The sequence below is a fragment of the Malaclemys terrapin genome, chromosome 8 (assembly GCF_027887155.1).
Source record: "Malaclemys terrapin pileata isolate rMalTer1 chromosome 8, rMalTer1.hap1, whole genome shotgun sequence".
NCBI lineage: Eukaryota > Metazoa > Chordata > Testudines > Emydidae > Malaclemys > Malaclemys terrapin.
The window spans coordinates 11,791,479-11,818,137 of NC_071512.1; the positions used below are offsets into that span (position 1 = coordinate 11,791,479).

General features: G+C 43.0%; 1 protein-coding gene across 1 annotated transcript; it reads right to left on the reverse strand.

Moving 5' to 3' along the window:
- Positions 1-5,448: 5,448 nt before the first annotated feature.
- Positions 5,449-25,910, reverse strand: CATSPER3 (cation channel sperm associated 3). Its single transcript, XM_054038700.1, has 8 exons — positions 25,798-25,910; positions 24,966-25,119; positions 22,526-22,765; positions 11,737-11,919; positions 11,172-11,312; positions 10,254-10,373; positions 7,502-7,659; positions 5,449-5,551 (listed from the first exon to the last, which is right to left on the reverse strand). The coding sequence occupies exons 1-8, from the start codon at positions 25,908-25,910 to the stop codon at positions 5,449-5,451; spliced, it is 1,212 nt and encodes a 403-aa protein (XP_053894675.1).
- Positions 25,911-26,659: the final 749 nt, after the last annotated feature.

Consider the following 26,659-nt stretch of genomic DNA (forward strand, 5'->3'; position numbering starts at 1 on the left):
GACTTCTCCCCTCGCCAGCAGTTTACACAGGAGGCATCCAGCACTCTGCTCTAGGAGCAGGGGTGTCACACATATGGCTCAAAGAGTGCCCTGCCAACAACTACTTCCCTGTAATTCATCAGGCAGCCTGAAACCATCACCCTAATCAGCCCCTTAAACTCCCCTCTAGCTCCCTCCCGCCTCCCCACTGTAGCATTGCCATGCACAAAACCACCTTTTTGCTTTCAGGCTGGGTTGAGGCCAGCTCAACATTGGTTCCATAAAGTGCCTATCCCAGGAGGTTATAACCGGTTTTCCCTCAGTGTGGGGTGCAGAAGCCCATATACACACAAAACCAGACGCACAACATACCCCGACACATAAAGAGGCAGATTCCTGCACACGAGAGCATAACTGGTGGAAAACAGCAGGCCAGCCTCCTTTAACAGATGTCCAGGGCCGGCTCCAGGCACCAGCTTAACAAGCAGGTGGTTGGGGCGGCCAAGGGAGAGGGGCGGCACCTGCGGCAATTCGGGGGCGGCAGGTCCCTCACTCCCTCTAGGAGTGAAGGACCCGCCGCCGAACTGCCGCCGCCGATCGCGGCTTTTTTTTTTTTTTTGCTTGGGGTGGCAGAAATGCTGGAGCCGGCCCTGCAGATGTCTATCTGGTTGCCAAGGCAAATACTGGTCTCACTGCACTTACTTTGGAGGGCCGCTAATAAGTGACAACCACAGATGATTTGCCAATAAATAACTCCTATCTGAGGTATCTGTTTTCATTATCAAGTCACGGGTGGTGCCAGCAGAATATTTTATAGTTTGTCCGTATTTTATGGTGCTCATCTATCTATCATACTTATAAAAGGCCAACAGGCCTGTAGCATAGCTGAGGGCATCACAATCTTTAACACACACCACCTCTGTGAAGTACCATTACCCCATTTTACAGAGGGGAACTGAGAGATACAATTATTTGTACAGAGGGGAACTGAGAGATACCCAGTGTCACACAGGAAGCCCATGATAGAGCAGGGAATTGCATCCAGGTCTCCAAAGTCCCAGATTTTTTAAGACATAATTTCTAGAATTGATATTTGCCTCACTCCATTTGACTGCCTATGAACAGTGAGCACAGGACAGAAGTACACTTGGAATCCAATCTCAAGTCAGGATGACATTTTTGCATCACCCAATTTTCTCTTATCTGGCTGAACTGTGTGTCTTCAAGGGACACCTTAACAACCTAAGCCTGCAACTGACCCAGGGGGACGGACCTGTATGCCCACATAAAACCCCAGTAACTTCAGCACAAGAGCATGGGTCCACTTGCCTGGGTCTAATAATTGCAGTGCCTAATATAACTGACACAGCTAGATGAGTGCATTTCTCCACCTCCACCCTCTCCAAATTTACATCTGAAATTGTCAATTTCCTTGGAAATTCAGCTCAGCTCTGCTTTGCACTGGACACAGACTTCACTGGTGCACGGGGACAAATTCCACCTTAGACCCCAACTTGCAGCTTGGTGCACACAGAAAGATCCCTGTGCCCACAGAGCCCCATTGAAGTCAGTGGGCATTCCCTCATGCACAACGCATTGCTGGATCAGGTCCAAGTTAGTTAATGTTATTCCAGTAGTTCTCTCTCTCCCTCCACCACCACCAAATCACATTCGCTATTTTATTTTACACACTTACTATGGAATACGTGGGGTGACAAGATTACCAGCCACGGATGGAAATTGGGTTTTTAATAAAAAGTTTAAATAATTATATTTCAGACCGCAAGAAATCCATCTGAAGAGTGAATGTGAAAAATGACCATGATATTTATGAAAGTAGGGATAGCGTAAGTATGCTTAAAAGAATTCTTGACAATGTTCTTTCCCATTTATCCAGCTTGCTGAAATGTGGCCCATATAACTGTCAGAGAAAAGGAGGTTTTGATCTAGTCTCTCCATGAAAATGGTCACATAACATCTTATAGAGCCACATATGTTTCCATCATGTTGCGGAAGTTTTAGGAAGTGTTCCTCATAAAATGTGAAATTATTACAAATGAGGACATGAAAACAAATGTAGTAGGAACTTGTGTCATTGTCTCCTTTCTAGTTCTTTTACAAGGGGCATCTGTTAGCAGCCATAAACATCTTCATGAAGGAAAACAGTAGAGATGGCAAAGTGTATCAGGGCATTTTTGGGCCTCTGAAGTTGGCTAATTCTGAAGAGCTAAACTAGGGAAATAGAAGCAAAGATGCAGGGCTCACGTTGAATTTGAGTGTTTCCTATACTACAATCAAATCTGGTCTAAATAATTTCATGAGTAAATCAATCTCATTCTAAGGGACATGAGGGAGACTGGTTGTGTGTCTTAACTGACATGAAGAGCATTTAGGAAGCTGATGTACAAAAGACAATATGTGCACATGTAACACCGACAGACCCTGGTTGTTGGCGGGCGGAATTGAACCTGGGACCTCTGGAGCTAAATGCATGAGCCTCTACTGCATGAACTAAAAGCCACATGGCCCTTAGCTAAGGCTGTAGCAGACTCATTAATCTGTCAGTGGTCTCAGTGCCACTAGAGGGCACAGAACACCACACCCCGGAGGTGTGTGGGTTACACATATAAAGAGTAGTATGCCAGCATTGGTGATAGTTAGGCAGATGAACATCTAGACTCTAGTAGTGGAAATGCTTGGGAGACACAGAGGCACAGAATAACAAGTCTGGTACGTTGTACTCAAGACATAAATGTGCAGCATGCAGCTGGAGAGAGGTCTCTATAAAAAAAAATCATCCCCCCCCCCCCTCTGTGAGAAAGTGTCAATAATTTTGCTTTATGGGCCCAGTTTTTTCACAAGCTCTAAACCCTAGAATTAGATACTGTATGCGTCTGTTTCTAATTTATTTTAGTACTGAAAGCCATTGAGTGATCCAGAATAGCCACTTCCTATTAAAGAGGCCATTTTTCAAGTGATTCTTCCAGTAATATTATACATCTATTGACTACATATAATCAGAAAGTACTTCACAGCTGTAATATAAAAATTATACATGATTCAGAGAACTCAGCACCAAATGCTATACTTTTTTTTTTTTTTTGGTAGTAGATTCAATCCATGTAACTCTAGTTCTCAAAATACTTCAACAGCTGAAGACTTTTCCAGTCAACAGTGTCGGATGTGTTTTCTTGCTGCTTCTCAGCGGTCTGGCAAAGATCAAGCATGGTATTAGCTTAACATTGGATACGTCTTCTACATGAAAATGGACAAGATCCGGGAAGGCCAGGCTTCTCCATCTCTAAGCCACTAAACAGCCAAATGTAGCATTGCCACATTGAGGTTTTCTTGAATCTCTTTCAAGGGTAGCATTGCCTCTGGAGTGCTGAGAAACCACATTACAACAATTAGTCATCTCCTCCAGCTCTCTCTTTTGCACTTACCTGTGTGGGACATTTTCTTTTATGGATGCAGCAAGTGCCTGGCTGAATATGGGATAGACTCCAGCACATGCATTAGATCACGTTATGGATGTCCAGTTGGTTTTTCTGACAGTCTTAAGGTTCTTTTCTAGGATCGACAGACACACCTAAGAAAGCGTACGATCTTTAAATCCCTCCTTTTAAATGTCCTATTCTGAGGTTTTAAGCTGTGTTCAGACAGGATTTGAGTATAATAAAATACGAGTAGAGCAGAATTCTAATTATGTAGCTGGGGCCGGCTCTAGCATTTTTTGCCGCCCCAAGCAGTGGAAAAAAAACAAAACAAAAAAGCTGCGATCGCGGCGGCAGCTCTACCGCCGCTTCATTCTACGGCGGCAATTCGGCGGCAGGTCCTTTGCTCCCAAAGGGAGTGACGGCCCCACCGCCGAATTGCCGCCGAAAGGGGCGGACGTGCCGCCCCCCTCTTCATTGGCCGCCCCAGGCACCTGCTTGCTAGGCTGGTGCCTGGAGCCAGCCCTGTATGCAGCACCCCAAACAACATTTCTGTCTCTAATCAACTCCCAACTTGTCTCCCTCTGACACCGATTTCTGAGGTTACCGGTTTCTGATCGTCTGAATTTTTGTTTACCCAAACTTATTTGGTGTCACTACAGCAGTGTGGCTAATCAGGTTTCTCCTGCACAGCCTGGCGCTGCCTTCTTCCCAAAAGTAATGGGGAAAACTAAACTGTACTCTTAGGCCATGAACTGCCTTCACCGTGGGCACGTGAGAGTGTGCAGATCCAGGATAATGTAACTGGCTCCAGGTTAGCAATCCTTCGTAGTGGAAGTGCATCTAGAGCACAAATAGTAGAATCTAGAATCTCTAAGATCTGTTCCTAGCTCAGCCACTGTGCGGCCTTGAGCAAGTTGTGATGGCTGTGTCTATAGTAGCTAGTGTAGATCAACGACTAGCAGGCATTTTTACGACCACGTCATTTAACCCTGTCTATGTGAGATGGTGCTAAAACGCCACCGGCTGATCAACACACATGCTCCCACGATCACTGCTGCAGGTGGAACTGCACCAGTGGCTTTGCAAAAGTGTGAAAAATGTTATCACAGCTAAAGGCCAACTTTTCAGTCAACCACCTTACACTTACCTGTATAAGTACAAAGTGCATGGCATTGAGAAACAGCCACAGCTCTCTCTTCAGATATTCAAGAGTTAATGCAGAGCACAGTGGGTGTGTTTGTTTAAAAAACTCCAGAGGGCCAAATCCAAACAGGTTCAGCCAATATTCTAACTGGAGTCCGATCACTAAAATGAACTGCTACATTTAGAGAGATTATGGACAATTTCTTTAGTATGTTTCAAATGCCTCTTGTTTAGCATAGTCCCTACATTAGCTCACGAATACTTTGAATTATAAGGGCAAGAAGGATGATCTGGCAGTTAAAGCACTGGACTGGGAGTCAAGAGAATGGGGATCTAATCTCAAGTTTGCCACAAACTTTCCAGAAAGCCTCAGGCCCTTAAATCTCTCTGCCTGTCAGCTTCCCCATCTGTAAAATGGAAATGCACAATAATATCTAAATCAATCAATATTTATAAGGCATGTTGAGGTCCTTAAATAAATAATAATAATAATAACACTCAGTTCTTATCTAGTTCTTTTCATCAGTAGATCTCAAAGCGCTTTACAAAGCAGGTTAGTATCATAATCTCCATTTTACAGATGGGGAAACCGAGGCATGGAGCAGTGATGTGACTTGCCTTAGGTTACCCAGCAGGCTAGTCACAGAGTTGAGAATAAAACTCAGGCCTTCTGAATCCCAGGCAAACATTCCATCCATTAGTTCACACTGCCTCTTATCAAAGGTACTGCATTAGTGTGCAGTATTATTATAAGGAGAAACTCTATAGTAAGTTATCAAAGGGGGAAGTAAATCTCCTCTGAGTTATTTTTATTTATGTATATTTATGCTCTGTTTTTAAACAATGTTTTTTACAATGGCAAAGCATCACATTTTCTACATTAGAACATTTAACTCTTCATATCTTTCTCAGGGGGCAGCACGGATTTTTCTCTTACATCTTCCAAGATGCTGTTCAACGTGCCAACTAGTTCATAATAGAGTTCTTGTAACCTACAGGGAGAAAACAAGCGCATGGCTGAAATAATATCAGATTATGATTTCAGTGCATTTAAATGTAATGGAAAATGTGAAGAGCCGAGTGAAAAACGTATACGTAGAACTATCATCTCTTCAACTAATCTGACTTTTTCACTGTTCATTTAACAAGATAAAAAGAACAAGGAACAATAACTGGATAATCAGTTGTTTGCAGGAGGTTACGTGCATAACAATGAAGAAAGATTTTTTACTCCATCTCCAAAGAAATCCAAATCTTCCTGTAGTAACAGATGACAAATAAGGTCCTGTTATACAGTCAAATTTTTCTAGGTTTTAGCATTATTTTGGGTGTGCATTCTCTTTTCATCCTCCCTAATAGAGGCCTCTGCACTTGCTGGGTACTGAGTATTCCCATTTCCTACTCCTTCCATCCCACACAGGACCGCATCATGATAGTTTTCCCATCAATGAAAGAGTAGTGTCGGACATCAGTTCCCTCCAAGATCTCATCATTAGCATTGCATGCCTTCACCATGGGACATCTGGGGTACTCCTCTCTTTCCTTACACTCTTTCCTGGGGTGGAGGGCAGGGAGCTGGTGGGAGAGCCTGTAAATGTATTGGCCAGTGTGTACATGTACCTCTGCCCTCTACTGATTGGAATGTCAAATCTGCTCAAGGGTTTGGGATCACTTTGTGGCTGTCTCATAAAGAGGGCTACTTAACGATACTCTCATCTCATAGCTTCTCCTTTAGCTCAAAAAGAACCGGAGTACTTGTGGCACCTTAGAGACTAACACATTTATTAGAGCATAAGCTTTCGTGGGCTACTGCCCACTTCTTCGGATGCATCCAAAGTAGCCCACGAAAGCTTATGCTCTAATAAATTTGTTAGTCTCTAAGGTGCCACAAGGACTCCTGTTCTTTTTGCGGATACAGACTAACACGGCTGCTACTCTGAAACCTGTCCTTTAGCTCAAGTAGTTTTGGAGCAAAAGCTCCTGAATTCCAGGCCCTATGCTCCACATGTGTGTAGCCAAAGACCATAATACCTGAATGTACAGACATGGCTTTGTTACCGGAGTGCCTTTGCAGAGCTCCCAGACTCAAATATGAAGGACCAAGGTTAGGAACCAAACTCAGATCCCTAGCATGGCAAAGCATTGTGCCCGGGTCAGAAGGCATTCTGTTGTAATCACTTAGTACCAGAAATAAGTATCAGCACTCTACGTACTGTTTGCACAGACAGGGGCGGCTCTATGGTTTTTGCCACCCCAAGCACGGCAGTCAGGCGGCTTTTGGCGGCATGCCTGCGGGCGGTCTGCTGGTAACGTGGATTCGGCGGCATGCCTATGGGAGGTCCGCCGGTGCCATGCCTTCAGCGTCCCCGCCGCCAAATTACCACGAAAGCCATGGGACCGGCGGACCTCCCACAGGCATGCTGCCGAAGGCAGCCTGATGGCCACCCTCACAGCAACCAGCAGGCCGCCCCCCACGGCTTGCCACCCCAGGCACATGCTTGCTGCGCTGGTGCTTGGAGCCGCCCCTGTGCATAGAACAGAGAAGCACCATCATCTGCAGCAGACCTCAGAACTTAGAGCAAGAGATCTGCAAATGTGAGGGGAAGGTCAGTGCTACCAAAGTGCCATTCATGACCCAGATTTAACCATCCATGGAATATCCAAGACTGCTGGACTTTAGCAACAGCCTATCAAAGCTTCTGTAAGCTTTGGCCTGCAAAGACTGACCATCAGCTTCAGTAAGATCAAATGTCTTTAATTGTGCCCTCACAGTCCATTCAGAGATCTTTCACCCAAGGAGACTAATTGGTCACAGACTCTCCAGTAACAATGCCAAAGGGATGGCCAGTATTTAATCCAAAGAAAGAAAACAACAACTCAAATGCACATTTTTAAGATTTCTAGCATCTTGGTCTCTGTTTCTTTACACCTACGTTACCTACCTATAAACTGTGTTATCTTGAAGATCGAGGGATGTCAAATAAAGATCAATAAATGGGATACTGGCACAAAAATCTTCTAAGACCATAGGATCAGAATGATGTAATGTCTTTTTAAAGTCCTCCACCAATTCACTGAAGGTTTTATATTCACTGGTTTTCTAATGTGAAAAAATATCCCAGGGAAACACATTATCAAAACAGAATGGGGGTTTTATACAGGCATTTTCGTTCTCCAGGTATCTTAAGGAGCTTTATGAAAGATGATAGCAGTGCAGGGACCATGGAGACAGGGGGAGCCTTAGGCATCAACAATAACTTACCCAGAGCTTTCAAACCTGACCTCCAGTTTTGCACACCCAGCTTTGCACACACAGCCAATTGCTCTGGCAACATGCATGAGGAATGCCTGGTTTCATGAGCATTGAAAAGGGGTGTTCAAAACTGGAAGAAGGGCTGGAAATGTGGCCATATAACTTTTGTTTTTAAAACCCAGTGGATATGTCTAAGCTGCAGTTTGGAGCAAGCCTCCCAACACAAGTAGACAGGGTAGCATTAGCTCGGCTTGAGCGAACGCGCTAAAAACAGCAGTGTGAATGTTGCCGCCTGAGCTCAGACTGACCTGACCCCCTGAGTCCGAGCCTCTGCCAGTGTAGCAACAAGCACACAGCTATTTGTAGCACGCTAGCCTCAAGCGGAGCTCCCAGCTGCCGTGTAGACATACCTAGAGAGAACATCGGCCAGGATGCCAAAGTTACTTCTTTTCAGAAGTGTCATAGGATCTTTGTCTTGCACATGAACAACTACCAGATCCCGCAGAGGGGATGGCAGTTCAGGGTCTCATCCAAAGAGATTATTTCTATAATAGTTTACATCACCAGTGGATGGAACTGAAATCATTAACCTTAAATCAGTCATTTGAATTAGAACTTGAATCAATGACTTTATAGCCAAAAGGTTAGAGCACCAGCAACTGAGCCATACTGAGCTGTTCATGTAACCCACACACCTCCTAGGCGTGGTGTTCTGTCCCATCTAGTAGCACCGAGACCACAAGACAGAGAGAGATGAGGTCCCAGGTTCGATCCCGCCCACCGATGCCCAGGGTCTGTCAGCATTGCATTTAAATTATACCTGATAATAATGAGAATGAACAGAAGGGATGGCAGGGGACAGGCAGTCAGATTATTCCAATCATCTACACTGAAGTAGCAGTACACCTCTACCTCGATATAACGCTGTCCTTGGGAGCCTAAAAATCTTACCGCGTTATAGGTGAAACCATGTTATATCGAACTTGCTTTGATCCACCAGAGTGTGCAGTCCCCCCAGCCCCCGGAGCACTGCTTTACTGCGTTATATCTGAATTTGTGTTATATCGGGTCACGTTATATCGAGGTAGCGGTGTATTTACAATTATATCAAATCAGCTTCATTTTCAAAAATTGTCAGAGTAAAAAAATCAAAATTATCCATTACATGAATTTCACGTTCACAAAAACAGACTTTAGATAAATGTAATGGACAGAGTGTTAGACAAGGAAAATGATATTTCCACTTAAAGAACTGGAAGAAAGCTGATTTTGAGTAAGGGCTTGTCTACACTGCCCCACAGTTCAGATTATGGGAATGTGAATAGCAGTGCACACCAGAGTGCTGCACTGTACCTCCCCCGGGGGACACACCACAAACTAAAAGGTTCCTAGTTCGCGGAAAAGTAGTCCTCTTCAAACAGGACTACACTAATGCAAACTAGGAACCTTCAAGTTCGCACCAACAGCACCCACATGAGAGGGTTACAATGCAGCACTTTGGAGTGCACTGTTACTCACATCCTCTGTAGTCCAATCTGTGGGACAGTGTAGACCAGTGGTTCCCAAACTTGGTCCGCTGCTTGTGCGCGGAAAGCCCCTGGCGGGCCAGGCCGGTTTGTTTACCTGCTGTGTCCGCAGGTTCGGCCGATCACGGCTCCCAGTGGCCGCAGTTCGCTGCTCCAGGCCAATGGGAGCTGCTGGAAGCGGCAAAAGCCAAGGGACGTACTGGCTGCCGCTTCCAGCGGTTCCCACTGGCCTGGAGCAGCGAACCGCGGCCACTGGGAGCCACGATCGGCCGAACCTGCGGACGCGGCAGGTAAACAAACCGGCCCGGCCCACCAGGGGCTTTCCCTGCACAAGTGGTGGAACAAGTTTGGGAACCACTGGCGTAGACATAACCTACGTCATCTTTGAAAGGTGCCTGTGACCTGATTTTAGTGGATTTCTAAATACTGCCTATAGAACGTAACAAATCAAAATAAATATATGGTTACTGAGGAATATATGCACAGCACTGAGATACCATTATAATACAAACTGACCTACATTGAATAACATTGGAACAATGCAGAAATATTTCAGAAAAAAACAGCAATGGGAATCCGTTTAGGAAATTATTATTTTAAATATTATGGGGAGTTTTCCACTCTGACATTTTTTTCTTACATAGAAGATTCAAAATGAAATCTGTATATACACACATATATATACAGGCAAACAGACACGCGAACTTAGAAAAGGATACAGATGAAGGTCCATGGCCTGGCTTATTTCTAAAGGTGAAAAAGCTTAGAAAATTGCTTCTGTGAGAGAAATTACTATAAAGTCCTATATTGAAGATAACTCTATGCTGTCTTGCATCACTAAACTGTATCTTACATATGTTTGTAATACTTATGCTGTTCAATAAACTTCAAGTAAATACAATTCAGTGCATCTACCTGCTGGTGCATTAGCCTGTTTACTTCTTCCTGTTGTCTTTGTAATATGGCCTGTTTTTTTGCCCGAAGAGCAGCTTGTTTTTCTGCTTTAAGCTCTCGTTCATAATTCTGAGTGGAATCCTATAAATATCAAAACAGTGTATGTTAAATGCTCTTAACCGGATGACTCAGGCAATTCATCAGAGACACTTTCGCCTTTAAGTCACTGATCTAAGTCAAGCCCAAACTGGTAGCAACAAAGCTGTTACCACCTGCTGAGTTTGGTAGGGTCAGTCCAGCAGATTTCCACCTCACACTTGGCACCCTTGCTAACAGTTTCACCCGGGATGACCCAGGAACATAGGAATGGTCATAACAAATTGGAGCAGCGGTCTGTTTAGGTCAGTATCCTGTTTCCAGCAGTGGCCTGTACCAGATGCTTCAGGGAAAGCTGCAAGAAACCCTGCAGTAGGCCATGGATTTAAATAGACACAAGTTTCCCCTTCGTTCTGATGGGCCTTGTTGCAGTGTGTGGAGCTTCAGGCAAATTTCCCTTATGCTCATATATGGAAGGTGTTGGCAGCTGATAGGACTGGAAGGACAGGAGAGGATGGAGAGTTTCTGGCTAGCTCTGTTTGTCTCTGCATGACACAGACAAGGGCCAGGGCACTGTACAGCTCCCTGTTGTACTTATGCCTAAGACTGACCCTAAATGGGAACAGTGAATTCACTACCATTCTCCCCTGAAGATGCTCCCTTCTGGTCTGAGGCAAACCAGCAGGGCTATGTGGGGAAGGTATTTTGTTCCTGTGCAGTGGACAGAGGATTTCGGTCTCCAGCTGTGTCAAAAAGCCAGCTTTCAAAAGGTGCACACACTAGTTTTCAGACAAATGGCCCCGTAGTTAGTCACACATAAAAAATAAGGGAAACCCAACTTACCTGGATATTCATAATCACAACTCCAATAGACATATTGAAAAACAAAAAGAACCCCAGCAAGATGAACACTATTGTGAAGGCTCGGCTAGCACTAAAACCATATTGGTCTAATTCATCCTGAAAGTCCGTCCAGCCGTCAACCTGCAAATGCATTGAATCTCTGATCAGTTAGTTCCAAACCACAGCTTGACTCACAGACCAGATTAAATCTCTCTCTCGTTCTCTCTTTTTTAAACTGAACTCTGTTTTCCCCCAGTTGCTTAGAGTTCCAGACTCAGATGCCATATGAAAGCTACTAAATATCCCATTGCTGTCAGCTCAGCAGCAAACTTTCGCCCTGAGTCTTTAATACCAGAAAAATGAATCTATCCATCAAGCTGAATTTTCACAACCATCGGACATTAAATAAAACCCAGGGAACATCTCCCACCACCTTTAATGCTGAGAACAATCACAGTTTAATTAAATGACTTCCCCAACATCCCGACCAAAATCAGAGGTAATGGTTACTTACAATAGTTTCTATAACAGGCAGACATCAAATGGAAAGGACAGCAGAAATTACCGTTACTAAACAGAAGAGCGTGAAAAGGGCAGATGCTAGGTTGCCCCAGTTTTTACTGTCTCCGGTTTCAGGGTCTCCGTACAATCCGTAACCCAAAATGGCAAAGATAAACATTAACAGGAACAGCAAGACAAGGACGTAGATCACAGTCTTCACAGTCTGGCCTAGAGCTGTTATCAAACTCTGCAATAGAGAAAAACAAATGTGTGCAGTTTAGAGCGGAGACAAGCAGTTCTAAACGAAAGAAAATGCTTGTTTAATTCACAGAAAGCCGTGATTCAGCAGGTGGCACTCTTCCCTTTGAGCCTGTTCTGAGCCAATCCCCCAGGGTGCTGCGCTGTGGGAGATGGCCTGTCTATGTAGTGAGACACTGAAAACACCAAGGTCCTGATCTTGGGTGGCCATTACAGGCACAGTTCTTCCTCAAACTACAGGAGAGTCCTTTTTACTTGTCAGCAATAAGGAAGTATTGCCTACAGGTGAGAGCCTGGGACAGGGACTATGGAATTAGAGGTTCTATTCCTAACTCAGTCACTGACTCCCCGTTACACCTTAGGATAGGGTGTTGTAAATCTTTATTCATTCATGTCTAAATGCTTTGTGGTCTTGGAACGAAAGGCACTATAGAAGTGTCGAGTATTATTCATTATCATCTCAAGAGTCCAGCTGCTAGACAGTCAAGATCACACCATCCCTCCTTCCAGATTTTCTAGCTAACAGCCGTGCAGTCCACAATGCATTTACCACTCATTTTGTTTATTCTACTATTAAGCAGGACAAATGTACAAATAAGTGGAAAGATGAAAAATTAAGGAGCTTTGTGGTGTCCTTTAAAACAACCAAGGGCACTCAATCAATTCAAAAGGAGCACATTTAAAAAAGACAATTTTTCACACCTATTTTAATTACCTTGTTGGGTTCACGGCTGCACAATATTTTATGTTCATAAAAGATTAGACACTTTGTAAGAAGAACATTTGTATTAAATTAGTTGGATAAAAATTACAAAAGCTATCAATCCTCATGCTTCAGTGTAGAGTCTGCTCATGAACTGGGGTCAGGAAGAAATTCCCATCCCTATCATCATTGTATAGGTGACTAGATGCGTCCAATACTGCTTGATCAGAATCAGGGTGTCAGATGGGCCAATGGTCTTTTCCACTATGGTAACCCCTGTGTATTGCACTTGTTAAGAAATCATTGAAAACCAGGGGTTCGCTAGGCAGGAACAGCCTGAGAGACAGAACAAATCCTACCAATGACACCAATATGTACACCAGGCGCTCTTAGGAACTGATGTGTACTGATTTGGGAATACAGCTTAAGTCAGACCATTGGTAATGGATCTCTGCCAAATTGCAAACATTTCTAATAACTCTAGGTTGCAGAAAACTACACACAGCCTCTTGCACCAACGTTATATTACTCCAGACACTAGCTAATGAATGGATTTGATGATTTCCCCTGATTATGACAAATGTGCTAATGCCAGAGGATCTCATGCAGTGCACTGGTTCAGGGAATATCCATTTATCAACTCCTTTTTAGACAATGTCTCAAGCATCTCAAGTTAAAACTCCATAATCTACACAGTTGATCTGTTGAGGTGGCACTTCCTGGTTAAGAGGTTTGTGCAAAGCTAACGTAAGATGTACTTTCCAATCCCCTATGATTGCCAAATAGTTAATCTTGTTATGATGGATTAAGGATTTCCCCTGCAATCAGGTGGATAGTTCCAGGTTTTCCTAAACCTTGTCTGTCCTAAGAAATATATACTCACATCAATAATTTAGGAAGCAGTCGCACCCTGGCTAATTCCTCCAGATGTTTCCTTCTGGCACTAGGCATCACCTCCATTTTATATGGACTGAGTTTCATGCAGCTAGCTTCCATCCAGGTCAGATGTGACAAGATGCTGAACCTTTTTTATATGAGGGCAGCATCTACACTAGCCTTTTTCCCTAAATTTTTTGACTGTGGCAGCTCCAACAATGATAGCAATGGTGAGAGAGATAGCATAGATCCGCTACTATTGTTTTAAATGCTGTGTCAACAGACTACACAGACCTGGAGTTAAGGTCCAAACTCCACTTCTTTTGTGCAGTTTGGCTTTATGGGTAACAAATAGAAGAACACATCATAAACCTCAGTCTGAGCTTCTTCCCTGACCTTGGCTTTTCCTAAAGATTCCCTCCAGGATCTCCACTAATTCCCAATTTCTAGAGAGCCACTCCCACCGCTGTTCTACCTGGATGCATCTACCACAATGAGTCAGCAGACCATCAACTGTTTCATGTAGGGCTCTACTATTTGCTGACAGAGCCCTGCCATCCTGCTGCAGCCACTGAAAAGCCTCAGCTAGTGCAGAATGCTGCTACTTCACCTTTTAAGTAAAGAAGAGCAAACAATATTCTGCATTGCTGTCTCTGCACTAGTTGCTAATTACTCCTGGTTGCAAATTGAAGTGCTGGTCATTATCTACAAAGCCCTAAACATTGGTCATACACCATACACTATGTAAAGCTAAAAAGAATTCCATTTTGCTTTTTCCTGAGTATGAATCAGAGGAAGAGAATAACGTATTTAAAGTCCAATAAGGTTAAAACAACCTTGTTTTTTTAATCTGAGAAAAGTAACACAATATTCAGCTATAAGATACTTTCAAGCAATCTGCAACATAAAAATGCTATATATATATATATATAAAGAAAGAAAGAGCTTTATTAAGGTTGCAAATGCAAGCACTCAGAAGTTAGGAAAAGCCAAAGTTAAGATTGCCTGCATAACCTTAATTAGGCCCCTTTGTGTGTACACATTATGACAGTCTTAACTACATGACCACAAAGTATTTTTTCTATAGGATCCCTGCCTCATTCAGTGCACAGGATGGGCCTGCTCTGGCAATGAATCAGGGCTGTGTAGTAAAAGAGGCTGTTGTCTGTAAGACCCCTGATTTATCTGTTGCACAAGTTGGAAGGTGTGAAGTGAATGAGGCAAAGGATTGCAGGAAGAAAAAGGATGATCTCATAGTTAAAGCAGTTGAATTCTGCCCTGGAAAATTGGATTCTAGCCCTGTCTCTGCCACAGACTTTCTGTGGGATGCTGAGAAATCACTTAAACCAAACTTTTCACAGATGGTTACTTATAGTGCGTCCCGCATTTTCTATGTCAAACTTGATACCTAGGATCTGATTTGCAGAAGTGCTGAGCACTCACAGTTGCAACTGGTCAATGGGATGTTGTGCTTTGAACATATGAAGTGCTAGATAATATTAAATACCATGGAATTTCAGGACCTAGAGGTCTCAGTTTAGACCCCCAAAATTAGTGGAAACTTTTTACCTAATCGGTCTGTGCCTCGGTTCCCCGTCTGCGCAATGGGGATAACGCCACCCCGTCACCTCACAGGGGATTGTTTGTGAAGCACAGTCAACCTGTAGAACTCCTTGCCTGAGGAGGTTGTGAAGGCCAGGACTATAACAGGGTTTAAAAGAGAACTAGATAAATTCATGGAGGTTAAGTCCATTAATGGCTATTAGCCAAGATGGGTAAGGAATGGTGTCCCTAGGCTCTGTTTGTCAGAAGGTGGAGATGGATGGCAGGAGAGAGATCACTTGATCATTACCTGTTAGGTTCGCTCCCTCTGGGGCACCTGGCATTGGCCACTGTCGGCAGACAGGATGCTGGGCTGGATGGACCCTTGGTCTGACCCAGTATGGCCGTTCTTACGTTCTTATATTCTTAAGCACTCGAGATACTGTAGTGATGAGCACCACAGAAAAGCCCATGACGAAATCAATAATCCTGTCTTCAGAGCAGGGTTTGAATAGTGCAGTAAATAAGGCCGAGGGCCGCGCACACTGAATGAGGCAGAGGTCCTGGGTTAAAAATAGGATGTGATGATGTAATTAAAGACTATAGCTCCAATGGTTCCTAGTCTCCTTGACCAGCCAGTCCCAGTCTCCCACGCTGCCTCATCACTCTCAATGTTCCTCCCTCAGCCAACAGACTCCCATTCCTTCCCCGCATTTCCTTCACTGGCTCCCAGTTCCTGTCTTCTTGCCCAACCAGTTCCAGCCTATCCTCACCCTCAAGTTCCCTCCCCGATACCAGTTCCCCATCCAGGCTCCTTGCCCAGCCATTCCCCGTCCCAGTTTCTCTTCCCCACAGTCCCCATCTCACCAGACTCCTTGGTCTAATCTACTCCTTCCCTCCCCAAGTCCTGTTTTGTCCCCTCTTCTTCGCTGCCAGTGTGCCAGCAGGGGAGAGGGAGGAGGGGTCATTGAGAACACAGGAAAGACAGGCTCCCTGATCTCAATTCCAATGCCCGGACCCACCCTGGTCTGGAGCAGCTGGGAGCAACCATTACAGGGAAAGTCCTTCTGAGCCCCTATCACCCTGGACTCAGTCACTCTGTGCGGGCAGAGCATGCAAAGTCCGATCACACATAGGACCTGTGAAGGGATGGAGCTTGCTCAGTGAAGATTCAGAGTTTTTAGCTGCTAAAATCTATGAAATCTCTACTGAGAATATGCAAAGAAAGTCTTATAATTTGGGCAGAATTTCATGGGCACAGCAAAAGACTCATCTCTGTCATAAAGGCCACCTAAATATACAGCCCTCGCTCAAAAACATAGGAGCACTAGAGCTTTTCAAAGAAGAGATTGCCGGAGTTTTTTAGCATGAGCAAAACGATATATTTTCCCTAGCCTTGTTCTTGGAAATGGCAGACACATTTTGGCTGAAGTTTTCAAAAATATTTAGCTTGAGGCAGACTGCCAACATTCAAAATTTCAGCCTGAATGGCTGAAGTTTGGCAAAGTTATACAGTAATCAACTGAAAATGGGGTCTTAGAATGCAGTGGTTCTCAACCAGGGGTACACATACCCATGGGATAAGCAGAGGTCTTCCAGGGGGTACATCAACTCATCTAAATATGTGCCTAGTTTTACCACAGGCTACATAAAAAGCACTAGCAAAAACAGTACAAACTAAAATTTCATACAATGACTTGTTTATACTTCTCTATATACTATACACTTTAATATAAGTACAATATTTATATTCCAAATGATTTATTTTTATAAGTATATGGTAAAAAGATAAAGTAAGTAATTTTTCAGTAATAGTGTGTTGTGATACTTTTGTATTTTTACGTCTGATTTTGTAAGCAAGTAGTTTTTAAGTGAGGTATAACTTGGGGGCACACAAGACAAATCAGACTCCTAAAAGGTTGAGAACCACTGTTATAGGTCTGGAAAGGTTGAGAACCACTGTTATAATGGGAAGTATCAGGCAACCTGAATAATAGGCAGTGTTACCAGTCCCATCTATAATTTATGCAACTCCCTAAGATTCTTCCCGCCTGCACGTAAACACTACTGCCCTCTACTGGATGGAAGGTCAGAGCTGCTTAGGTGCATGAAATCATGTCAACATCTTGTGGCTACAGAACATAGGCCTGGTCCACACTAACCCCCCATTTCGAACTAAGGTACGCAAATTCAGCTACGTTAATAACATAGCTGAATTCGAAGTACCTTAGTTCTAACTTACCGCAGGTCCAGACGCGGCAGGCAGGCTCCCCCGTCCACTCCGCGTACTCCTCTTGCAGAGCAGGAGTACCGGCGTCGACGGCGAGCATTTCCGGGATCGATCCGGGATTGATTTATCGCGTCTAGACAAGACGCGATAAATCGATCCCAGAAGATCGATTGCGTACCTCCGGACCCGGAGGTAAGTGTAGACCTACACACAGAAGCTGAGCGCCCTTTCTTACAGGAAGGAACACGTTGTAGAGTGCTGCTAACAACAGACATAAAGCATGACACATTTCAGAAATCTGGGTACAGACACTGCTTCTTCTAATGTAACCCACACTGATCACCTTCATCTTTTGTCCACGGAAACCTAGCCATCACCTGAATCCTGATTGTCCCAAGCACTCAATGCCTGATTTTATTCTTGTATCTGTGTCTGGGAGTAGGAACAAAAGCCATTTACACAAAAAAACATATGACATTTTTACCCAGGTATGTCATGGTGTTCCGCAAATGCGGGTTGTGCACTTGATCCTAAAAAACGACAATCACCTACAGCTGAAGGTAACAAGAGAGCCATAAAATGCCATTGGTGATTGCAGTCTAGCAAGTGCCCCTTGTATAGAAGCATCAAATAATTTTCAGTTTCTATGGCACATCCTGAGGTTCCTGTACACCTTCAGAAATCCATAACAGGTCCTCTGTGCTTCTGCTATTAAGACGCAGCTTTGTGGGCTCATGGTCTTCCTAAACTGTAAATATGCTGAAATTAATCCCAAATACATTTAAAAAAAAGCAGAAAAGTTGATTTTTGAAACAACCTGGCATTTAAAAAGTTTATTTTCAAATTGAAATAAGGATAAATGGAGCCTACACGACGACTGGGATCACAGCTAACAGAACTGCTCTGTATGGAATACAGCAAGGAAATTATTTCCTCGAGGTGGAAATTTATTGCCCCAAGGTGTAAGGCAGTGTGTTTTAAAGAGTTTTTTAATTAATAAAGGGACGTGGTGCCAAGAATGTGGTACATGTTTGAGTTTTCAGCATTAAATACAGTTTCCCCAGTGAAAGGCTAATATAGACTTCAATTAATTCATTATAATACACATATAGGTAGAAACAACCTCCTACCCATTCAGCAAAGCTCACTGGGGCAGATTGTAACATATTTTACAAAGAATTTCTTTTAGCAGAGAGTTTTGGTCACTAAGAACACAAGAAATGCCAGACTGGATCAGAGCAATTGTCCATTGAGTAACCTGTCTCCAGTAACAGCCTGTACCAAATACTTCAGAGGAGGATGCAAGAAACATCATGATGGATAATTACAGGATAACTTGCTCATTAAGGATCTTTCTAATTGCCTTGGAATAGGAAGTGGCAGCCTTATACCCTGAAGCATGAGGATTTACAGCCCTTATCCATTTTTATCCTATTCCCTGGATGTTCTTATCCATAGAAATGCCCAAGAGTACAATTTTCAAAAGTACCTAAGAGACTTAGGAACTTAAGTCCCATTGACTTTCAATAAATCTTAGGCTCCTAAGGGCAAGATTTACAAAGCTATTTAAGCTTTCAAAATTGCAAATAGGTGTCTAGTGGGAGTTTCAAAAGGGCCTAATCAGATTAGGTGCCTAATGTGAGTTAGATGCCCAATTTTACCTCACATTATTTTATTTTATTTTTTTAAAACCTTGGTAAGACCTTAGACTCACTCCTATCCAGTGGCAATGAGTTCCGCAAGTTAATCATCCACCATTGTTTATAAAAAAGCTTTTAGAAAATGTAAATGGCTGTTCATTTTGCTGAGGCTCTCCTTGCTCTAGTACAGGGGTTCTCAAACTGGGGGTCTGGACCCCTCAGGGGGTTGTGAGGTTATTACATGGGGGGTCACGAGCTGTCAGCCTCCACCCCAAACCCCGCTTTGCCTCCAGCATTTATAATGGTGTTAAATATATAAAAATGTGTTTTTAATTTATAAGGGGGGTCACACTCAGAGGCTTGCCACGTGAAAGGGGTCACCAATACAAAAGTTTGAGAGCCACAGCTCTAGTATTATCAGAAAGGATAAATACCGGTAGCAGCACCTGACACACTCATTATTTCACATACCTCAATTTTGTCCCCTTTTCCAGCTACAGTGAATAAGTAACATGTAAAAGTCTGGCAATCACTGAAGTTTACTATCCAAACTAGAGGAAGGAAGGCTCAGAAGTGAACATTATAAGAGCCTTATGCCCATAAATGTTCCATTTCTGGTGGGCTACCCAACCAATTAATTACATGCAGAGATGCAGGCTGAGCAGTCACTACCCACATTAACTCCCCACTAAAAAATAAACCTCCAGGGTTGTCCGGAGAAAACTAAGTAAGAAATGGTGTGCTTGAGAGAAAAACTCATGGTTTAAAATAGCATGTGTGACTTATTTTTTAATAGCTATTTTTTCCCATTCGTAGCACTGTGGTGAAATGAAAATGGAAAGGAAAATCTCTCCTGAACATGGGAGAAGCAGAAAGCAAATAATGTTCATGCTGTGGACTTTAAAAAATATTAAATTTCTTCAGCTCCCCGCACCATACTCAAGAAACAACCAACATCATTCCAGAAGGCTCAGCACACACTGTTAACATACAGAGAACACTGCAAACGTTACAGCTACCTCTGTGCTGCAGCACGAACTATAGCCGCTAAAGGGGTTAGTTATATTACAACAAGATTCAGTGAAACCCAGGATCACTCAAGGGACTAACAAAAATTGCTTGCATTCCATAGGTGATTTTTCTAATTGTTAAGGCTGAATTGTACTCAGTTCTCATCAAGCTACTTTGGAGGGGGTTCTTTAGACAGGTGGCTCCCGAAGAAGGTGGTCTGTTCAGGCTTCACTGAAGTTCTCCTGACGGTCCTGATTCATTCTTCTATCCCACTCCCTCAGCAGCAAAGCAGAGGAGTGCATCTTAAACTGGGAAGTTTATAGAAACACAGGCTGTCTCCTTTGTAAGCAGCCACAATCGCTTCAGACTCCTGCCTGATTCATTTGGTGGAGCCATAATCCTGCATTTACTTCCAGTACAACGTCACAGGCATTGGATTAGCATATCACTGAGACCTAGGCTAGCTCTACGCTACAAAACCCTAGGCCAGCAGAGTCCCCTAATGTAGATGCAGCATGCACCAACAGGAGGGAGTTTTTCTGTGAGTATAGGAACGTCACCTTCCCAAATGATGTTAGTTATGTTTACACAAGTACACTTCTGTCACCATAGCTGTGTTTGTTGGTCAGGGGGTATTGGATTTTCACACCCCTGACTGACACAGCTATGCCGGTATACATTTTAACTAGAGACCAAGCCCTACTCGACACCTAAAGTTGCATCGATTTACTTAAACTAGAGTGACTTTGTGTGCGGATGCTCTCTCATCAGTTTATCCTGCCTTTGTTAAATAACGAGTGCAGTGACCCTTTCGTTGCCCTTTTAGCATTCTATGGAATGCTGTCAGAAGGTTGCAGAACCTCTGCTGAAAACTCCACTAAATTTAAGAGGAGGGGGGATAATTACAAATCACAATGACCTATAATACTGGATTGGGCTCCTTACGGAGCAACGTCAACCACTCCCTGAGCATGCTTCCCTAAGCATTGCCCGCTGCTCCGGGCAATGAAGCTTTGTCTACACTAAGAAAATTACCTGCTTTTGACAGCAGGTACCAGCAATGGCTGCAGCTCAACTGATACAGAACACAGTTTAGTTGCATGAGTCGCCCAGGATAATTCATGTTCAGCGCCATTTCAGAAATTAGGATTAAAAAGCAACCTAGGCTAGGTAACAGAACCTAGGCCTTCTGTATGATGGACCGCTCTTCCTATGCTGTTCCCGCATCAGTTATTTATGGTGAATGTGATCCAAAGAGCAACAAAAATGTTGGAAAACAAAAATCTTAAGTCAAAAGAAAGGAAAGTGAACATAAGAACGGCCATGCTGGGTAAGACCAAAGGTCCATCTAGCCCAGTATCCTGTCTTCTGACAGTGGCCAGTGCCAGGTGCCCCAAAGGGAATGAACAGAACAGGGAATCATCAAGTGATCCATCCCCTGTCGCCCATTCCCAGCTTCTGGCAAACCGAGGCTACGGACACCATCCCTGCCCATCCTAGCTAATAGCCACTGATGGAACTATCCTTCATGAATTTATCTAGTTCTTTTTTGAACTCTGTTATAGTCTTGGCCTTCACAACATCCTCTGGCAAGGAGTTCCAAAGGTTGACTCTGAGTTGTGTGAAAAAATACTTCCTTTTGTTTGTTTTAAATCTGCTGCCTATTAATTTCATTTGGTGGCCCCTAGTTCTTGTGTTATGAGGAGTAAATAACACTTCCTTATTTATTTTCTCCACACCAGTCATGATTTTATAGACCTCTATCGTGTCCCCCCTTAGTCATCTCTTTTCCAAGCTCAAAAGTCCCAGTCTTATTAATCTCACCTCATACAGCAGCAGTTCCATGCCCGTAATCATTTTTGTTGCCCTTTTCTGAACCTTTTCCAAGTCCAATATATCTTTTTTGAGCAGGGGCAACCACATCTGCATGCAGTATTCAAGATGTGGGTGTACTATCCACTTATATAGAGGCAATATGATATTTTCTGTCTTATTATCTATCCCTTTCTTAATGATTCCCATCATTCTGTTTGCTTTTTTGATGGCCGCTGCACAGTGAGTGGATGTTTTCAGAAAACTATCCACAATGACTCCAAGATCTCTTTCTTGAGTGATAACAGCTAATTTAGACCCCATCATTTTATATGCATAGTTCGGATTATGTTTTCCAAGGTGAATTACTTTGCATTTATCAACATTGAATTTCATCTGCCATTTTGTTGCCCAGTCACTCAGTTTTGAGAGATCCTTTTGTAACTCTTCGCAGTCTGCCTGGGACTTAACTATCTTGAGTAGTTTTGTACCATCTGCAAATTTTGCCACCTCACTGTTGACCCCTTTTTCCAGATCATTTATGAATATGTTGAATAGGACTGGGCCCAGCACAGACCCCTGTGGAACACTACTATTTACCTCTCTCCATTCTGAAAACTGACCATTTATTCCTACCCTTTGTTTCCTATCTTTTAACCAGTTACCAATCCATGAGAGAACCTTCCCTCTTATCCCATGACTGCTTACAAGTGCAGTTGTAATGGCCTGGATATAAAAATCAGAAGTGTGTTTCCACGGTAATTATAGATAATCAATTTACCCTCATGCCTCTGCTGTAGGAGATAAGCTTCAGAATCTTGAGTGCCTGGAAACCATTAATTATGTCCCATGTTCTGTAGTGTTTGATGTCCTTTTTGTCAATGGTATATGGGAGGTAAGCAATGAGAAGTATGAGAACATCAAACAGGTTATAGCCACTCCTCCAGTAATTCAAGGGATCCACATAAAACTTCAGCAAAATCTCTGTGGTGTAGATGGATATAATAATCAGATCGACCAGCTGAAAAGAAAACCATATGAGTCATGAACATGTCATTGCGGGGGTGGGGAAGGCTTTGATTACAGAAGAAAAGAGCCTTCAGTTGTTCCTGTTAAACCCTGAATTAGCTTAATCAACAGCTCTATCCTACTCTTAGATACACAGGGATGCAAATGAAGTCAAGCGGTTTAGTTCTTCCTGCCATCACAAGGCTGCTCCTTCCAGGGCACCTGCTAGTGTTTCATCCACTCTTATTTAAATGTTCTAAAATAACATGGAGCCGCATTCTTGGGCAATCTGAATGCAGCTCACTGTCAGGGAGTTTTCCCTAATAGTTTAAATTTCACCCCAATATTCCTAGTTACAATTAAGACCTATTTTGGGTGGAACATGGCAGTGTATTGCCATGTACCACCCGGCAGAATTCCTCTCCATCCTTCATGTTTTCACTCTTCAAATACGCTGAGCACACTAGAAACTGGACATTTACCACAGTTAAATTTACCATTCCAAGTGCAGGGAATACCATAAATACCACAGGGCAGTAAATACCACTTTTATAATGGCACCCAATGTATTTGTGGACCATTATGCTCCCTCCTCTTCTGAGTCAATTCTTAGGCTAGTTCTTGCTTGTCTAAACAATTGGGTTGGCTAATAGGACCCAGAACAATACTAACTTGAAATGAGAACAATTGCTAATACACTATAAAAACTGACAGAACAAAATAGGTTTCACTCAGGGAATTGTCTTATCTACTGCCCCTACTGCCTTATGCAGTGGGCCAGGGTGAGCCAGTCAAACTTGGTAATATAACTCCACCTCACACTTCATGAGTGTCATCAAGAATGCAAACTGATCTTGAAGAGGAATGAGGATGTTTATTTAAGGGAGTCAGGCAAATGCCAAATATGTCATTAATCATAAAACCATTTTTATCTGCTATTGAAAGGTGTATTATCCCTTCACAGGATATTGTACAAATGGGGAAACTGAGGCATGGTGAGGTTGTGTTTTGGCCCAGGTCAGTGGCAGAGTCAAGGACAGAACCTGAAGTCTCCTGATACCTCATCTCCTGTTCTAACCTCTAGATGATGCATCCCCCCTTTCCCTGAGCAAGGTCTACTTCTGGAAGTGGAGTTTTCTAAAACTTTCCAAGATGGGAATGGACTTCTTGACATTAGTCAGGCCTGTCTTTTGGTTTCCACATTACTGGGATATATTATAAAGACTCAGAGATTTGTCTACAGTAGCTGACTTGTGTAAGACAAGAAAATCAAGGTGTGCATGGGAGAGAAGTATTTTTCAGTATGAAAACTGAATATTGAAAATATGAGCTCAAGTTAGTGGTGTTAACTTCTTAAGGTTTAAAAAAAATACTGGTGACAACTAAAAGGACCCTGTCATGGGATTTAAAAAAATAATTTAGTAATAATCAATGGTTGTGAAACTTGACACTGACTTGGGTTTTCTGGCTCTGGCCCCATCCCCATTAGAGAGCCACACCAAGGCAGAGTCACACCCACCAAAGTGTTACTGTAGGGTTAGTTGCTGGGAAGGGGCTTCAACCACTGTGTTTATTCATTTATTTAATTTTAGAAAATAAAATAAGATTGACTTTTTTATTTAAACCTTTGGGGGCAGAGCCTCAGCCCTGAGTAATGTCCTGGGTGTCACTCCAGCAGCACAAAGGAGACACAAAGTTGCCTGATGTAGTCAAATCCCCAGTGGTGTAAAACCAGCATAGCCAGCCATTATGGGCATAAAGATATTCTGGGGCAGTCCAGGGACAAGAATGGGGTTAGGCCAGAGAACAATAAAGCGACCCTGAGGTAGGGGAATAGTGAGGAGGGGCCAGTTCCAGATGGCATCTATCAAGAGCATCTCAGTGATGTTGCTTTAGCGTTAATCTTTCTCTGATCTTTCTTACAGTGCCCCTTGGACCAGACGCACAGCTGATGCAAACTAGTGTCAATGGAGCTACATCAGTTTACATCAGCTGAGGATCTGGCCCAATGGCTGCTGATACTGGTGTGCTTTGCACATGGAAAAGTGGACACACATTCGTTTCTGTAATGCAGGCTCCCATTTTTGTTTCACTTTACTCCTCAATTATTCATGGATAGAAAAAAAAAAAACACTTAAACTTGCTACATCGTCAGCAGATGCTAGCGAACTGAAAGGAGAACTTACCACCCATTCCATTGCCCAGCTCCTTACCTCCAGATATGCGTAAGAATTAAGCTTAATAGCATAATCAGTTTCCAAGGCCAAGAACACTGCATTGAGTGAGATGATGCTTATCATGATTGAGTTGAGCAGGGGATTCTGCAGTAATCTGCGTATATATGCACAAAATTCAGTGTCCCGTCTCCTATCAAACAATTTAAGGGACAAAAAATAGGGTAAATTCTAGGACCATTAAGAGTCTGGCAAACGACAGGCTGATTCTCCTTCCCAATGACTTCAAAGAGAGCAAGGTCAGGGACCAGGTGGATTTCTCCCCCTCCCCTTTAAACATCCCCTAATACTGATTACAAATGGAATTAGCAAAGAAGATAGCCCTTTCCCTTCAGGGGTAGTTAATCATTGTGAAATCTACAATGAGTTAAAAATAGATTTGCATGTTCAGTGGTAATTTTTTATTTTAATCCAGAATCACTGAGAAGCTCCCAGTATTTTTCAGAAAGTTCCAAGACAACAAAGAAATTCCCATTCTTTTCCCAGGATATCCAGATGAGCAGATGCCCAGTCTTATTAGCAATTAATTTAAAGGCACTAGGGCAAAAAATGTTTGGTATTTAATTTAAATGCCTGTTCATGAACAGTCTCCCTCATTAAACTCTTACTGATATAATCACCGAGGTTTAGTCAAACAGAAAGCAAAAATCCCTTGCCTTTAGTTTAATACATAAAGCAATAATGGTCAAAGTCATCACTTGGTAGCTCCAGCCACTGACAGAGTTATATGGAGGATGAATCTGACTCATTGTAACTTCTTTGTAGATCAAACCCTAAATACATATTTAAAAGGACTTGGTCAAGTACTTACCTGAATCGCCAGAACAGAGTGCGTTTCACGTCAGCATCAGACGAGGATTTAAAATTTTCAACAACCAAGTTCGACACAAGTCGTCTCTGATGAAAAGATTCTGTAGGCTCCATACTCACACTTTCAGATTATTTAGTTTAAGAGATCTAGATGGGTCATTATGTATTCCCTTAAGTAACTCAGCGTGCACAAGGCCAAGCACAGAGAACCGAAATACTCTATATAGAAAAGAATGGAATTTTCTATTTGACATCATCACTTTATGAGGTCACTTCCAGGCATAAAAATGATACGTCAGCACTTGAAACAAAGTGCTGGACAAATGAAAACTCTTGTGCAGAGTCAGTAAGGCAAGAAGGCAATAAACGTTCACTGCTGTGAAAATATAATGCAACATTGGATTAACATTGCCCAGCACCTTAGGCACAAAATGGGAGGGGGATTGTTTAAAAGTACATACAAATCTAATATTAATAGAAATGTTTTTTATTCAGTGTAAGTTTTTGTTCGATTTTAAAGATATTTTTCTAGGGCCAGATTAAGCCATAGACACTATAGCCCTAGGCATCTGCATCCAGGAGCCACATGATTATTACATCAAAATCACAGCTTTCATTAGTAAGTTTCTAGTCCTCAGAGTTATAAAAAAAAGTTTGAAAAGTGTGGCCCAGATGTAACCAATTCAGTGATGTCTGCCTGAGTCTGCAGATGGCCTGAAAGGTGTGAACTTCCCCATGCATCTCAATGGAATGTTAACTCCAAGACGTGCCACTCGGTGAGACCCAGTCAACACCACCCCAGCAGAGGACTGTGTGTGAGGCAGGAGGAGAAAAGTGCAGTGAATCCAGTCACTCATCCAAGC